This window comes from Oenanthe melanoleuca, chromosome 3 (assembly GCF_029582105.1).
Source record: "Oenanthe melanoleuca isolate GR-GAL-2019-014 chromosome 3, OMel1.0, whole genome shotgun sequence".
Classification (NCBI taxonomy): Eukaryota; Metazoa; Chordata; class Aves; order Passeriformes; family Muscicapidae; genus Oenanthe; species Oenanthe melanoleuca.
Window position 1 is genome coordinate 26,890,626 of NC_079336.1, and position 18,372 is coordinate 26,908,997.

The 18,372-nt window shown below is 34.7% G+C and overlaps 1 protein-coding gene across 6 annotated transcripts in view; it reads left to right on the forward strand.

Moving 5' to 3' along the window:
- ADGRB3 (adhesion G protein-coupled receptor B3) overlaps nucleotides 1-18,372 on the forward strand; it is a 439,829-nt gene that overhangs the window by 204,924 nt on the left and 216,533 nt on the right. For all 6 annotated transcript variants that reach the window (XM_056488286.1, XM_056488289.1, XM_056488292.1 and 3 more), the window contains 2 exons: nucleotides 10,472-10,666; nucleotides 17,156-17,224. In XM_056488286.1, coding sequence (XP_056344261.1) covers nucleotides 10,472-10,666; nucleotides 17,156-17,224 — 264 coding nt within the window. The remainder of the gene's footprint in view (nucleotides 1-10,471; nucleotides 10,667-17,155; nucleotides 17,225-18,372) is intronic.

Here is an 18,372-nt window from a genome sequence, read left to right on the forward strand (position 1 = left end):
CTGTCTTTAATTCCATATTAAATTCTCAGAATTTGGAGGATTTTTCCCTTCTGTAGGACAGATATAATTTGGGTTTTCAGGCCATTTTACTAGATCAATTACTGCTATAGTAGTAGACCTTTCTGAAGCCTGTTCTCTCTTTCTACCCTTGGCATATAGTTTCATTTTCTGAAAACTGAACTACTTCGGTCTATCTAAGGTATTTTAATCTCTTTAAAGTGTATCTGTTGCTAGCTTAATGGACTGTTATATGTAGAAAGGCAGATTAGATGATGATCTAATGACCCAGACTTAGTCTGTATAATATTATGAAGTATGTTCCTCATTGCTCATTATCTTCTTTTGATCTGGAAGCAGAAAATGATGTGCCTAATTATTTTACATAGAATTGTCTACTTTTCCCCAGTACTTGGCTAGTCTGGACTTGTGTCTTCTCAGGTGTGGTTTGAGTTTTTTTTACTTTATTTGGATAAACAGGGTAAAAACTTTCTTGAGACTTAGAAATTTATTTGTACTGTGATTATGAGTGACTGCAGGACCAAGAATAGAATCAGTGATTAGGAGCCTACAGGCCTACTTCAGATGCTATCCAAGAAAAAAAATTGCTGGAATGCCTCTAACAAGAGTACATTTTGTTTTTATATGCTCTTGAAGCCTGTTGAATTTGGTATGGTACAAGCAATAAGACTAAGAAGCAAGACCTCAGAATTAGGAACACTCTACATTATCGTGCTTCCAAGAAGCATAAATAATTCTTCATCTATTCTTAATACATTCTATGGGTAATAGCCACCTAAATTAGAAAAACATCCAGCAAAATAAACAAAACAAAACTAATCTAAACAAACTGAAACAAGAAATCACTCTCCTCATCTCCAGCTGTCCAAAATCTAAAAGTCAGGAAAGAAGAGACTTGAATGGGGACTAATGAAAAAAATTTAAATGAGATTAAAATAGTTAGGTATGGAAGAGCAATGAGATTTCACATTTTATGAGCTTTTTAGGAATTGAATATTGAAGCTTTTCTGACCATTTTTAATGAAAACCCTTAATGCATAAAATCTTAGCACGGAGTATTAGAAATTTATTTTGTGAAAATTGAAGAAATACTTGAATACATAGATTATTTCTATTTTCTACTCTGTTATGCATTCATACAAAGCAATAGTATTTCTTGAACTTAAAAAAAAGAATAATTTTTTAAGAGATAGGCCTAAAAATGTATTAGTAATCTTATTGTCTTGCCACACACTGAAACAGCCCTTTGCCTAAATTGAGTTTTCTTCTACATGTCTTTTGGATGCTCTAGTTTGGAAGAGACTTGAACTACACTCATAAATAAGGATGAAGACCAAAGCCTGTTCTCAAGAAACTTTGTTCCTGAAAGATGTTTCCCAGAGTATGAGAAAATCTCTGCTAATACAGACCATTTTATAAACCATTTTATAATAAAACTATTTTATAAAAAAAAAAGAAATAGCAGTTTTCTAGCCTGGATGATAGAATTCTAAATACAGTTACTGTGATAAAAATAAGGCAGTAATTTAATAAAATCAGAGAATGGTTTGGGTTGAAAAGGATATTAAAAAACATCTAGTTCCATTCCCCTTGCCATAGGCGGGACACATTTCAGAAGATCAGGTCCCTCAAAGCCCCATCCAACCTGGCCTTGAGCACCTCCAGGGACAGAGAATCCACAACTTCTCCAGGCAACTTGTTCCTGTGCCTCACCACATTAACAATTTACAATTTCTCCCTAATATCTAAGCTTAATCTACCCTCTTTCAGTTTGAAGCCATTCTCCCTCATCCTGTCACTACATGTTCTTGTAAAAAGGTACTGGAAGGCTGCTATAAGATCTTTCTAGAACCTTCTCCCCAGCTGAATAATCCCAATTCTCTCAGCCATTCCTCAGAGGAGTGGTGCTCCATCTCTCTGATCATCTCTGTAGCCCTTCTCTGGACTCACTCCAACAGATCCATGCCCTTCTTGTGTTGGGGGTTGCAGAACTCAGTGCCACTCTTAGTGAGATAACATCTAATATAATATGCATTTATGCTTTTTATCAGAAAGTTGGAAAACTAAAATATCTCTTAACTCTTGAGAATTAGGAAGGAAAAATCTACATATGAATTATTGCTTTGATGTCAAAATATTAGCACTTACAAAGGAGCATGGGAACTTATGCAGGTGAATCTTTACATACTCAACTAATATTACAGCCATAAAAATGCATTTCTGCTGCTTCTGCTCATACTATAATTTTGCTTCAACTTTTTCCACAGCAGCGTTATTCACAGTTTTGCAAGTGCTTGGCTAAAATATAATTTGATAAAAAGAGCTTTGAGGTGAATAATGATTTACTCAGCTGCAGCTCATTAGAGATGATTTTGTTTTTCCAAATTATATTACAAGGGCAGCGTATCAGCCTGTCCATGTACTCCTCACTGAAATGACTGCTGTACTCTGGGGAATGAAAGGCTTCCTCCTAAAAAATTTACTGCTCTTTTTTTTTTTGCTAGTTTAGTGCTTCATTTCTTTTTATATAGCTGCAGAGCAGAGCAGCCAGGCTTAGTTTTATAGATTTGAATGCGGAGGCCTCAAAAACAACATTTTTGTTCTTCCTCAGTCTATACTTATATTGATATATGCCAGCTATTCCTCTTCACCTTCACAGCTTTTCATAGGCGGGGGTGTCAGTAAATCATCTGCTTTCCTTTCCTTGATTCCCTTGTAAGGCCAGAATCTGCAGCTCCGTTTTGCCACTTCCGTTATCTTGTCTGGAGGATGAAAAACTTTTCTCTCATCAGAGAGCAACTGATCAAGAGGTTTTGACAGGCAACAGTTTTCTCCTGCCTCACTAACATTTTCTCATTCTACACAGGAAATGATTAAAACTTTAGGGGGGAGAAGCTACTGACTTTGGTATCACTGTAGACTTGACGGTGAGGGCGTTCTACAGCTACCTGAAAGGAGGTCTCTCCCAGGCAACAAGTGACAGCATAAGAAGAAATGACCTCAAGTTGCACCAGAGAAGCTTTAGACTAGATCTTAGGAGAAGTTCTTTCCGGAAAATATTGTGAAGCCTGCAGATATTAAAAAGACATATAGATGTGGCACTTGGGGACATGGCTTAGTGGTGGATTTGGCAATGAGGAGGTAACAGTTGGACTCGTTGGTATTAGGGGACCTTTCCAAAGTAAATAATTTTAAATAATAAATAATTCTATGATTCTGTGATCATTCCAACATATACATGTTCCTCAATCTTAGAGATGCTATACAGTAGGAGAAAACATTTGTCTGCTTTTCTGCACAAGCACATCACAAATTAATTCAACCTGCAGAGTTCCATTCTTCCTTTCTGTTTTTGAATACTAGTTTTTTAATAATCAGCCAATCAATCCTACTTGTTAAATTCAAAGAAAAGTCCCCACTATCATTTCAGGGCCCATAATATTTTTTCCATGTCTGGAACACACACATTTGCCAAAGATTAATATATGTGTTAAATGAAATGTGCTCCTGTGTTTGCTGCTGCTGCTGTGTCTTCTGCAGTAGTGAGCAGCTGACTTTTCCCTAATCACATCGATATTCCCAGCCAACCAACCAACACTGCAGCCACAAATGAATTTCATTAGGGTATGGCCAGAGGTAAAACAATAGAAAACCATTTAAAAGCTCCATAAAGAAATATTTAATCTAATTGTCCCTTAAAATTTACCAGAACTGCTGGAAACTTCACACCCAGCTGAATGTGGCACTAGCTGCAAAATGACTGCAAGAGTTTGGCTTGGCAGCAGGAAACAAAGAAGTGGTCACAGCATCTTACACTTAGAATAATTCCCTTCCTTTTTTCCACTATTTCATTTGCTGCATTCCCCCACCGTAGTTTATTAAGTATATGAGGGTCAAAGGATTTTTCTCTTGCCTGTTACTTTGCGCAGCACACCCATGCAGAAATTAGGGTTTCCAAATAGTGCTGATTTCCTTGGAAAAAAACTTCTTGGTTTCTGTGGCAAATAAAAGCGTCATGGAAATGACTGTAAAGAAGCAAAATGAAATAAATATAGAAATTGGTAAAAATCAAATAAGCATTTCAATTGAAGCATTTATCAGAAGCATTATATGGTTTAGGGACATATACTTACAAGGATGACCATGTAGCATAAAAAATGAAAGACAATTCATTTGTAGTATGTCTCTTTGTGACCTGTAGCCTCAGCCTTTCAGTCAGTGTGGAGGACCAGGAGACTTTACCCCAAGCAATGTTATGTCTGTCATAAAATGAAAACAACCCTTTCAGAGTCGTCATTCTCTTTTTTTCTCTCAACTCTTGCTCTTGTCAGGTTGCATTATACATAGATAACAAAAATCTTGAAGACATGCCCTCTGGTTAAAAACAGAAACAACAATAACAACAACAAGATCTCTCACACAACATGCCAACGTGAGCAGGATTTAATCACAGATAATTGGAACATTTAAGGGTACTTAATAATATAAGCCCTAGTCAACAAACACAAAAATAAGGATAAGGAAAAAAAAAGAAGTGATATGTTCAGTGATTATTCATTCCTAATACCAAGACTCATTTGTTATTCTACTGAGAGCACTCTTATCTATTCAAAATATCCACTAAAGTATTTTCTTGGATCCATGCACAAATCAAAATACTGAAAATGTGTAATTACTTTCTCTGTTGCCTATTTAGTGGCTATAGCTCAAGGATTAGAATTGACAATATTGATGATGTTGAAGATGGTGATGTTGATTTAAAAAAGGAATCATGTAATAGGCTAAAGTGGTAAGAAAATCTCATAAACAAATTAATAGGAGTCTTCACGTAAAAGAGGGCAGAGGAAAAAAAAAGTACTGAAAGAGTGAAGCATTCCTCTGAGCTGTTTATATTTGTCTGAAAACATTTTTGACCTCCACACATACTAGATTTTTTTCCAAAGATTATTCTATAAACCTGATCACATATGGAAGAGCATATGCAATTTCATTTGTGCTGGTATTCAGTTTGCCTGATATTAATATCTAAAGCAGCAAAGATTCTGTGTAATTAATCCATCTTCTTTTCTCTAAAGCCAAATCCCTATTTTAAGGAACATTTTGGTTAAAAATATTTGGAAATTTATGACAGGAGAACACCTGTTTCGATATAATGAAGTGATCCCAATTTTTTTCACCTGTAATTTTTTTTTTTCCATTTTGTGTAAGTTCCTTAAAGCATTGGGTTGTAGGGGTTTCAACTGTGTACATAGAGGCACAGATTGAAGCACAATTTCTGCAAAAACTTGGTCCAGAATATGGTACACCATGATTATATAAATGCAGGATGGCTTGAGTTCAATTTCAGGGCACTCTTTAAACTTTGACTTTTCTGGTTGGGGTAAATTATAGGAGGCTTTAGTTGGGGCTTCAGAACATTTGCAGGGTGTGTTACAGAATTACAGAACTGAAAGGAAATTCATGAGACCATCCAGCCCAAGCCTGTGTCCCGTCAGAATCAGCTATACTTGTGTTATTCCAGCTTTTTGTTTTTCTTGGCTGTTATTAAGGCCTCCAGTATGGAAGTCTTTATAATCTTTACTTTCCTTTACAGCTGTAAAGTTTTCCTTAAATTATATCCTTAATCTTCCTTGACAAAACGTATACCAATTACTTTTTCCCTTTTCTGCTATACACAAAGGGAATATATGATTGCCTTCTTCTTTGCACAAAATGTTTATTTAGTAGTGTGCTATCGTGATTGAATTTGAGACTTCTAACTAATTTCACTGATGACAAAGTGGAAAATTACTTTGTATTGCTTGAGGCACTTCCTTCACAAAATACTGAATATATAGAAAACATCTCTTGCATGACATTAAGTTATAAATATTTGAATGCATACCTGAAGATGCATAGCCCTATCTTTAGACCTTACTCTGTTTCATTTAAAAGATGGATGAAATTATATTCTCAAACACTGAAACAGCCTGAAAATAGACAAATAAATTATAAATAATTTATTATATTGAGGGAAAATAAAGTTCTGTGCCATAACAGTTAAAGGGCTGCCTATTGATTATCAGAAAAAAACAGCCTGCAATGAAGATTTTGTCAAATATGAACAACTTTCTCACAATGACATCACATTACAGGTGTGGTGTGGTTATTCTTACAATTTCTACATCTAAAGAGCACTATATTTTGAAAAATATTAGTCTCGAGTTCTGAAGTTAAAAGGCAAAGTGGATTGCAGATTATGATCATTTTCGGGATGTACTTTTATTTCAAGTGATCTTTCCACACTTCTATGTAAGGCTTACTAATTTGGGTTCTTATAGTCCCTCCGACCGTAAAATGTGTTTATGACATCATTAGTAATACCTGGCCATGAATCCCACATCATCTTAAAAAATAATGAAAGATGCTTGATGGTGTAGTTACTCTTCAAATTAATAATTCCTTTCAGTCTTTTATAGGTTTCTTGAGGGTTCATTGTTTTCTGTCCTTTTAAACCACATCTAGCAGTTAAGTTTGCAGTAATTACTATGCAATAATAAATTGTTCTCCAGTGCCGGCGTCCTGGGAGATCTGACTTTGTAAAGAGGCATTTTTATTATATCATACTTTCTGATAAATCAGGGGACAAAGGCAGTTGGACCCTGAGTCAAAGTCCAGTTAAACATTTCAGTAATTTTTCAAGTATGCAGGCATACAGTGCAGGCAGATAGAGGCTGGGCTGACAACTGAAGTGTCAGTTTAACAGCTGCTTCATTTCACTATCTCTCGGCTCATAAACTTTATTTTTAATGAGCCTGCCTGTAAGACCACTAAAAAATGACCTTCACACAGAGAGCTACAAGGACCTAGAGTGGTGACCAAAATATCTTCCTTGGCAGTGCATAATATCACAGTGGCCATAGCACAGAAAATAAGCATTACGGTGAGAAAGACATTATGCTAACTACTGATGAGAATATTCTGTATTTTCATGCAGAAAGATTATTTTGATAGCTGGGTAATTATTTGCTACCTTCAATTTATACTAATCTGAACGTCTTCAGTGGCTTTAATGGTATTGTGCCAGTTTACATCAACTAAGTGAACGGCCTGTGATTTTAAAGTTGTGTTTAGGAGCTGTAAGCTGTGTTACAACAAGAAAATACATTATATAAGAAACAGATAATAAAGAGGCTGTTAATTTTCCTCTGCATATTGCTTGCTGGTCTTAGAAAAAAATTCTCTTAATTAACTCCATTTTTCACCACTTTTCTTAGCTAAACACATTGCAACCTTCTGTTTTGGTGTGCTGTTTCTAAGAATATGCTGCTAGTCTAACTCGAGGCAGTGTGGGCCTGGAGAGGTAGCTAAGGATTGGAGAAAGGAACTTCTATGTTGGAGCTTGAGAGGATGAGAAGAAAGGTGCTCTTGGAACTGTGTATAAGTGGTGTGTATAAGGGAGAAAGAATCCTTGGACTGGGAAATTGAGCTTTCTGGTTATGTAATTTAACACAAAAAAAAAAAAAAAAAAGAGTTCCAAACTGAGGTGTAGTTTTTAAGAGCCAGCAAATTCTGAGATACTTTGAACCACCTGCATCACAACCCTGGCTGCTTTTGAAGCAAGTGTAATAACTTAGTCCTGTAACATTGTGGGCACTTGCTAGACCTTTATCACTGTGTCCAAAGAGCAACCAAAATGTCTTCCTAGACACTAAAGGCCATACTACAGCCCCCACTTCTGCTCTTAGAGACTTGCAAAAAAAACAGAGCTTTACTTGCTTGACTGTGTAAAAACCAGTATAAAAAGTAGGATCATTTCAATTTATTATTTGCGTTCCAAAAGCATTCCTTGGCTGAGGCCAAGACTTCTGCTTTGTATGTCCCAAAACCCTCTCAACTTGGCCCCTGCCATCTTTAAAATGAAAACTTAAAGTCTTGCAGGAGCATGGAAAAACAAATGGGAGGTGAACATACAGATGAAGCAAAAGGAAGCAAAATAGTGCACTACAAAATAACTTGCTGAGTAGTTCAACAGCTTTCCTACCAGTGTTTACACAGGCATAACAGCACAGCAGAGTTTTTATGAGGACTGATCAATTGCTGTTATTACTGATATTAAAATAACATCTCTTTTCTCTCTTAAACCCTGCCTTCAAGTTGTGTGATGCCTTTTCCACAGTACATTCTAAGGCACATGTTAGATTTGGGAGTTCAGCTATAGGTCTTTTATGTTGTCTGTCTTTTGGGCTTGACTAAAGGTACACTCAGTATCGTTAATCATCAAAATCTGGAAATATGTTCTGGTGTAAGGAACAGGTGGATGAGTTACGGCAAAAGTTCTATTCTTTAGTGTTACTGTGCTGGCTGATGCTCTTTTCACTTACTACTGAGACACAATGTGTGAGCAGATGAGACAAATGGCAACATTTCACAAGAACATTTTCTCAGCAAAAATGCACAAATCAAGTTCATGTTTGCTTTTACTTGTTCCCACAAAAGTAGTTCATAATGTTATGTGTACAATGTCAGATTCCTGAATTTACTGAAATTAACTTAAATTCTATTCTTGCACTTTTTTCTTCACTGTTATTTTCCTACACAATTATGTTCAAAACCTCCTTCTAAAAGGAATAGAAACTGCTTGAAGTTATTTCTACAAGCAAGCATCTTTCCTGATTATGTATTGCAGTATTCTGAAGACTAAGGGAGTAATTTCTGCTGAAATATTTGTTTACAAAATGCAACCCACCAAACAAACCAATTAATGGCCTTTTTTTCACACTGGCTTTTTCCCCTAAATATTAATAATATTAATATGCTTGTACCTCTGTACTCATGGTGTAGAATAGATTCACTCCCTGTCCATGATGCAGCAGGCAGGTATTCTCCCAAGTCTTTAGTATTTCTGGCGTTTTGTCAAGGCAATTGTGGTCCATAACAATCCCAGCTGCTCTTAAAGATGATTTAAGGACATGGAAGAAGCCCACTTTGCCCAGCCCTGTCTATGTTGCATATATCTAGTTTTTCTGACAACTGGTTGAGAATGTAACCAAAATATGAACTTACAGCATGAAAAAAACACCACGCTCCTAAGAATTAATATGTCAGACAATGATTGTGTTTTTAAAATTGCTTTCACAAATTATTTTGAGTTATTTTGAACCCTTTAAAACAATTTTATTATATAGTGTATCCATATATTATTTGTTATAATGAAGGCCTGCATATTGACACGAACTGTCTGGGGAGGTCTGGAAGTGGCAAAAAGTATCTTTACACTCTTCCTTCTACATCACTGTCCTATTATCACAGAATCATCAGGGTTGGAGGAGACTTTCAATATAATCTAGTTCAACTGTATGTTACATTAGTAATTTTTCCTCTATAGGTCAGTAATAAGGCAAGTTAAAGAAGCAATTGAAGGTACATTTTTAAAGACTGTGACAACATTTTTGTTGCCAGTAGCACAATATTTTCAGCCCTCCTGCTTTGAGTGAGGTCTGTAGTGGGTAATTCTATCGGAAAACCTTAAAACTCAAGGTATTTTATGATTCTATGATACTTTGTTTTCACTTCAGAAGAATTTGCACTTCTATGCAAAAAAAAAAAAAAAAAAAAATTATTGTGTATATTTAAAAACATGGGTTGTTTAACCCATGTGCTCTTTGTTTTAGCCTTGCTGGCCTTGTCCTATCTTTGTGATACTCTATGCACATATATACTCTATACTCTTCCCGGGATGCTGAGTCAGCTTTGAGAATTAAACACATCCACAAATTCAGGTTCTTATCAGGAGGGTATTCTAGCATATTTGTTTTGGATCACTGGCCCTGAACACATCTGCTGGGAGAGCTACTGCTAAAGTATGCTCTTTTGGCAGATAGGAGCTATCCTGGCACACAGGAGCTATTAGTAATTTAATTTGCATTTCATGGAAAAAGCAAACAGGATTGTTCCAAATTAACACCTTTGTGCTCATACTACAGAGGAGAGCACCACAACCAGCTTCCTAACTAAAGCACTTCTCTTGGACTGACTAGCCAAACTGGGCTGGCAGAGGTGAAAGGTCTACTCTCCTATAGTAAATTACACTATAACAATTACTGCCTTAGCATATATTGCTTTCAGAGGTTTTAGTTGTTAAATGAGGGACAGCTGTTGTACAGATGTTCCTCTGAGGAAGGGCAGTTCCTTGCTGCATCATGACAACAAATTAAAGCTGCAGTCCAACCCATGGAGTTCCAAGAAGAAAATGCATGAAACACAAGAAATTCAGAAGCTTTCAGTATAAAATTGATGATGCTCTGATAAAAATAATATTTCTATCACCATAGATTACTAATTTTGTCTTATCTTTAACAGGACTTTTTTTTTTAAACTAGTTTTAACACTTAATATTTTTGCTGTTTTAGAATTTATCGTGCATTCTTCTCAGTAAAGTCGGTCTGATAATAGTTTGTTTCTTTTGGTACAGATTAAAGAGCATCTTGCCAAGGGTCAGAGGATGCTGGCTGGTGATGGCATGTCCCAAGTAACCAAGACACTCTTGGATTTAACACAAAGGAAAAACTTTTATGCTGGGGACCTTCTGATTTCTGTGGAAATTCTCAGAAATGTTACAGACACGTTTAAAAGAGCAAGTTATATCCCTGCATCTGATGGGGTGCAGGTAAGAGAAACACTGTAAAGGTAATGGATGCAGTTTATGTCTGTATATTGCAGTATACTGCATGACAGCTGTCTTGCCCACCAAGGAAGGAAAGTCTGCTGCAAAACTAAGTTCACGTAAAACTAAGATCCAAGAGTAAAATAGGAAAAAGACTCAACTACATTTAGTAAGACAAACATCCAAACCAGTGCAGCAAGTAAAAAATGTAAAATACTCTCTTTGTAACATTTCAGTATCTTTGTCTTTCAAGGTTTGGTCTGATTGATAGGAGGTGTTGGTATTTTTTGGCACTAAGCATTTTGGTAGTGTTCTTTTTTCCAGTTCATTTGAGTTCAAAACTAGTTCATTTCAGTTCAAAATCTAACCACAATGTTATGTAATTCTGGCATTGCTTCTTCATTTCAGATAAGCTCATTGAAAGCTTACTGAAAGTGCACAGGAGTGATGGATAGTGCATTTGATATATATTTACGATTTCATATTAGATTAACTCTTCTTGTGCAAGAGGACAAATAAAATGCTGTCAGAGCTAGAACTCCTATAATTATTTGTTCATAATGGGCTGCACAACTCATTGCATAATGTTGGTTGAAATAAATATTACTCAGGACTTCTAGATAAGGATATTGATTTCATCTTATATCTGAAAATTTTAGACACTTTTCAAAGATTGTAGATTACTGAAAAAGAATACTAAGGAGGCAGGTGTATATAATATTCATGAAAAAGAGAGCTTAATGATCATTCATAAATTACTAATTAAGTTATTAATGCAGGTCATGTATATGTATTTGTGTAAAGGTAAGCATAAATTTTGAATACACTTATAGATAGATGCATGCAGTTGAAGGGAGATATCTTGCAAAAGACATTTTTTCTCAGTTAAGTTTTCAAGACTTGCTATTATATTTTCACTTTTCTAGTTTTTCTATGCACAAAGAACAATTAACTTCCACAGTAAAACAAACATTTCTTGTGTTGGCCTGTAGCCAACTGAAAATATTTTTTTCAAAACAATGCTTTTCAAAAAGTATGTTTGCTGAACAATCCTTCTTTTTTCTTGAATGAGAGTCGGTATCCAGTCATTAATAGTTTTACTATTAAGCAGAACGTTATTCACTGAAGATTTTTCATGTAATCAACACTCTGATAGCCTACAGTGACTTACTCGTGGTTCCCAGACATTAGAAAGTCTTTGTTAAAATCAGTGCTTGATACAAGTGATTTAGATGGGCCTAGCAGATCAGGTCATTTGCAGTTTACATAGAGAGAATTAGATTTCTTTTCTCTCTTACTTGCCACTGATGATAGTGCCAAAAGTTTTGCTTAATTCTGCAATGTGTCTAAAATTCTAATATGTTTCTAATTCTAATGTTGCTAAAATTTTAAAATTCTAATAGTATTCTGGCAGAATTTGACAATTATATTAAATATTGTTTTAAGAATTTTAATTAATAATTTAGAAATGAAGAAATTAAAAAATATAAAAATCAGTAAGCCAATTCTGAAGGATTTTTCAGACAATAGAAAAAGAACTGTATTTCAGTATTTGCATGCCTAAATACAAAGAGTTCCTCAATCCCAGTTAAAAAAAAAATTTACACTCCAAGTCAGAAAAAAATAAGTACAAAAAAAATAACAAACGTCAAGCTAAGGGAAAACTAAAAACAAAAAAAACCCCACAGTATTCAGCAAAGTAAGTGAAATCAGAATAAAGCATGTGTTTGACCCAGGGGATACATTAAGCAAGGTTCCTCTTACTGACTTCTGATGATATAAAGTGAAATCCTGGCTCAGTAACTAAAGTTTAAAATTTGCTACCAAGTTCTAAGAAACATGGATTTTTCCATATGTAAACATATGTCATATTCTACCATACTCTGGAATATTGAATTTATTTTTATGTCCTAATTTTCATTAGGACATACTTTCATACTTCCTAACTCATCGTCAAAGTGACAAAAAGGTAAAAATTAAAATTGTATGGAAATTCTTCCTTATGTAGAAGCTCTGTGTGGTGTTCTAATTGCAGTCTATTTTTTAGATAAAGAGTAGAATTTCTTAGTTGATGGAATTTGGTTTTAAAGAAATTATCAGAAAAGCATGGGTGAGGTTTAAAATCCCTAAAAGCCATAATTTATCATTTTACGTGTTGTCAGAATAGTCAATTGTGATGAATTATGGGCAGCAGTATTTTTAAGATCCATACAAAAACAATACTTGAATTATAACTGAGAAAGAAAAAGTATATATGTCTGAATACAATTTTTTCTTATACATTCTGTCCATCTAGATAGTCTTTCAAATGCCTACAATATCTAGTTTGTATCCAGTATTGATATTCGTGAATAGTGCTAAAGTGTGATTCAGAGACTTCATAACAAAATGAATGAACAGAAAAGTGAGAAATTTTCCAGCTGATTTTCCAAAATGAAGGTGCTGCTGCCTGATGTGCTGCATTGAAAATGCCACTTGTTTAGGCAGACAATACCAAGAGTAAGATAAAGTTTTTAAGGTATACATGTTTAGTGCCAAGCATTTTATTACATGACTCCTTTTACTTTTGCATCTTTTAACCATTTTTTGCAACAATATATATGGATACTTGAACATACAATGTCAGGAACAAAAATAACCATTTATGACAATGTTAAACAAGAAGGTTTTCTGCATCAGTGACTGAAAATATCGGTAGCGTAGTAGAAATTATTAAAAGACAAGAGTAATTCAATTCTTCTGCAAGCAAGGTTTTTCATTTAATATGGGAATTCTTTAAAATATCCTCTGTAGGTACTGAGGCTGTGAGACAGACACTGTGCTTATGTGAGAATGATTATACCAGGAAGAAAATACAAATTTTAAATTAGTAAAATGAAAGCAACATTTTATAATATTATCCAGAACTGGTCTAAAAGTGGTTGAACTTCCTTCTAAGGACAGGATGGCAGGAAAGTAACTACATTTCAGGACAGAGTGGCAAAGTGAGTTGTACAATCTCTTGATGCAGCAACCAACAGAAAAAAAAAAAAAAAAAAAAGGTTTCTCCCCAAAGAAGTTAGAGAAATATAATCCCTTTTATATTAGCCAGAGGGACCATTGCTGTGAGTCAGGATTTAACAGGATTGTCCAATCCTTTTTCACTCCACCTTCCCCCTCCCACTCACACATTCACTATGCTGAAGTCCAAAAGTGGAGGTGACTTAAGGCTATCCACTAATTCCTCCTAGGGAGGAATTCTTCTCTAGTTGTATAAAAGGATTTATGACAGCTTTATGCCTGCAGAGAGGGTCAAAGAATTTGGACTGGAACAGAGAACTGCAGCCATTGTATTGCAGAAGAAAAAATTGAAAGGAAGGAAATTAAATTAGGAAAATGCAGTTGTCCATTCCCAGCTGGAACTGGCATGATCATCAAAAAAGCCTGGGCAAAAATAAAGGACTTCAACATTTGGTTCTGGCTGTCCCAACATTTTCTGTAGTGACCAGTTCAGTAATATGTAAGCCCAGCTATGAAAGAAAGAAGCTTAATTCTACAGGGAGGTCCAGTGTTTACTGCAGTAATACCCTCAGATCACATCCATAATGCTTCTAAAATTTAGCCTTCACACTTGTCAATCATTTTACTAAAGGGCAATGCTGTTTCTTTCATTATTAATGCAGTAAACAAGAGAGTAGTCAAAGTAGGCCAAAGCCTTTTTAACCCTTCTTCCCCTGTCACATTTTTGAAGTGCATCACATATCTGCTCATTATTGAAGCAGCAAATCCATTTGCTCATCTCTGTTTAATTCACAAAGCACTGGTATTTCTTTGAAAAATCACTTTGACTGAAAAACCTGCACACATCTCACCCTCCAGTGCTATCATAAATGTGGCGCCAACCAGGGTTAAAAACAGAGAAAAAAAATTTCAGAAGAAAATTATTATTACTAAGTTAATATACCTAATTTATACTTTATTGGCAAGTGCAAAAATATATAATAGATAAGTTATTACTCATCTTTTGTTTGTGCTTGAGTCTGGCATTATTTATAAACTTTTCCACATATATTTCTGTCAATTACTGGTAATTTTTATCCTTTTTCTAACTAAAATAAATATAACATTTAACTAATACATAACATTACTAGCAAACCCACGTAATGTATAATCTGCAAGAAACATTTTAAACCCCTGAGTGCTCTTCATGCAATCGAGGCAACTCTCAGATAGATCTCATTACATAGACATGGATACTTTTGCAATTAAGGCTTAGACTGCAGGGGAATCCGTGACTTCAATGTAATGCAAAACTATCTCCAAAAAAAACTCTCTAGGATGATAAATTATCCCACACTGAGTTCCATGCTGCTGCAGCTAGACTACTATTGATGCCCTAATAAATTAAAGTTAAAATTTCCATCCACTGCATTTCTACAATATTGTACTGGAAGAGTTGAGAACTACCATGTTTAGAAAAGTGTTTTCCTTCAGTCAAAATCTTCATAAGGCTGACTCTACCTAGTAGAAGTCTTCACCAAAATTACAATGCCCTACAGTAAATGTGATTATAGTGCCATGAAACTGGCATGCTTTGACCAATATAGTTTATTTTACTTGGGGGACCAGTGAAGATGTACATTTTTCATTGCTGAAGTTGCATTTACATAGCTGTGGTTAGCCAACTGGGTTAAACTAGCCAATCCTTTGTAACAGATACCAAATGTAACTCCTTGCCTTGTGCTTTGTTTTGCTATGGAATGCTTGAAAGGAGTTAAATGTATTCTGAGTATATAAGCAGCATGGGACTATATCTACTCTTCCTACTTTCAACTTGACTGGAAATTTTTTAGTATTGCTGTGAATTGGACCTAACCATGAAAACATTTTTCTATTTTGTCCTATAATGAATTCCCATCTTGTCCAAATACTTACTTAAAATTTTCACGGGAGCTTGCTGAGCCTTTTTGTTTATTTTCATGAAGTTTGTTGTGTTACTGAAGCTTGTGGATATTTTGCTAGTGACCTCAATGAGAGAAGAGTTGTAGCCTCATTAATGAACAGGATTATTTTATCCAAATTCAGCAAAATGTCAGTCACCTCTAGAGTAAATTTGGTCAAGTTAAAGAAATGTTTATCCGTGTGAATTTTATAGTTAGCATAGTTAATTTCCTAATGGTTAGGCAAAGATAGATCCTCTTGCTTTTCAAGTGCTTGGTGTTGGGACCAGGTTACACTGGTAAAATGTTATTATATAGAAAAATGGTTTTCACAAGTTTCCTTCAATTTTGCCTCCTGAAATGTTTTACTTATATAGTAGTGAAACACCTTTGATATCTCAATTTTGAAATTAATGTCTTTTCAAGCATACCCACCATAGACTGATGTTAGAAATTTTTTCTTTCTAATTTCAGTCATTGTGCAATTGAATCCTTTGTACTTTCATTAATAGTGAGTTAAAGTTGCTTCTTACTTAAATCTTATTTAAGTCTTGTTTATACCCCAAAATGGCTAAGAAGTAAAAGCAGGTGAGATAATGACCAGTAATCTGAATTCCTACAGGGTCACATGTATGGTGATCCAGTTAAAAATTTTTAGAAATTGAGGGGAACTTAATTGCACACTTCAGCTAAAGTTACTGGAAACTACATGTATTTTTTATGAAGGAACAGATAAATTATAATTGGCAGGCTGTAGACAAAACTGACATTTTGCACAAAATGTGATACAGAGATGAGAACAGACTGCACAAATTCTTAGCTTTTAAGGAGGAAGAAGTTGAGAATACAAATTGCTAGAGAGAGCAGACAAAATTAAAAAGGAAATTTCTCCACAAACATATGGAGAAAAGTGATTTTTTAAATGTATGATTTGTATCTAACTGTCCTGCTTTTTCCCCCCATAGACTTAAATGAATAGGAGAATCAGAAAAAGAAATTAACAACCTAAGGTCAAAGAAACAGAAACTACTTATTCCTTTTATGTTGAAATTCGTAAAAGGGTTGAGTCAAGTGTAACTATATAAGTAAGAAGCATCTGATTTGAAACAGTATTGGCCAGTGAAATGTCATTGAATGCCCTATGTATGGTTATTAAGGATCATTTGCTCACTTTGAATAGAAACTAAAGACCCGAGACTAGTGCTTTCTCAAATGTATTTTGCTGTTTTGCAAAATCTATAGGTTGTCTAGTTTCTGGAATGAGAGCAATTTGCAAATAGAAGACCATCACACTGAGAAGTTTAGCAAGTTTAGAATGGTTCTTGTTTCATACAAAGTGGTACTATGGAATCTGATTATATACAAAAAAAAAAAAAAAATTTACCATAAAATATATGCCCTCTTATCAGTCTACAGTATTATTTTGCTATGTCATCTCCCACTTACAGAAAATAGGCTGCAGATCTGCATCTGTAAAGGAGAAATAAAAGCTTTCTTAATGTCAAATTAAGGATGTGGTAGCTCATATGTTTGAAATCATTTCACTTAGTCTTTTATTTCATTGATTTTTCAGAACTTCTTTCAAATCATAAGTAATCTCTTAGATGAAGAAAACAAAGAGAAATGGGAAGATGCGCAACAGGTAAGATTTGACAAAATTTAATATATGGTTTCAGAAATCAGGTTAAAGATGCACCCTGCTATAGTTGAAAGGAAATCCTAAGTGAGAGAGTATTTGGGGGAAAAAATGATCCTTTTCAAAATGGAGAATTTCAGGACCCAGTAGCTAATTCCTTATATTTAGAATGTAAGTTGGTTCTCTTGAAAAAACAGATTTTTATTAACCTGCCGTAGGATTATTATTAAGTCTTTGCTTTGAACATCGTAATAAAGTATATACAAAAGCTGAAAAATAAAAATGCTATTGAGGACTAGCTGCAATGTTGCTTTTGTTAAGTACAACATGTCATACCTCACCCTAAGACTTCATACAACACCCCTAAATAACTTAGAGAAATGAAAACAGTAGACCCTTCATGTAAGATTGCTTTTAGAAGAACAGGTGTGATTCTCAGGACTGAAAAATTTCTGGGCTATGATATGAGGATAACACTTTATAAAATAGGAAAGATTAAAATTCAAATAAACCCTTTTTTTTTTTTTTTCCTTGGATACAAGAATTTCCTACATGCGTATACCAAGAAGTTACTGGGCAATGTTAAGATTTGTGTTATTGAACATGACCATAATATTGCCAAATCCATTCAGATACAGATAACACTGACAATTGGGATGAACATAATTATGTGAGGAAGAAAACTTGTGAGGATGCTAAAAGCCAGGAGAAACATTTCTTTATGAAGAATGATTAAACAAAGCAAGATATTTCAGTATGGAAAAGATTCAAGTGCATTTATTTGCAATAGAAGCTTTTAAAATCAAGACTGGTTTGGAGAATGTGCTGCATCTACTCATTTGTACTTCTTGTAAAATAACTAAAGGACATCAAATACTGGCAGATTAGGAATGAATACAGGCAATACTTATTCTGTAGAAGGGTACTTTGCAGAACTTCTTGCAACTGGAAGGATTGAAGTTGAAAAGGTATATAGGCAAATTAATGAAAGAAAAACCGTGGTTTTGCTTAAGGCAGTCTTTTGGCAAAAAAAACCAAACAAACTGCTAAAGGCTGGGCAAAACTTTCCCAGCAAGTATCATTATATTCCTGCCACTTTATACTCTTCCTTAGACATCAGCTTTTTGCCACTGTCAAAGGCAAGAAAACAGCTT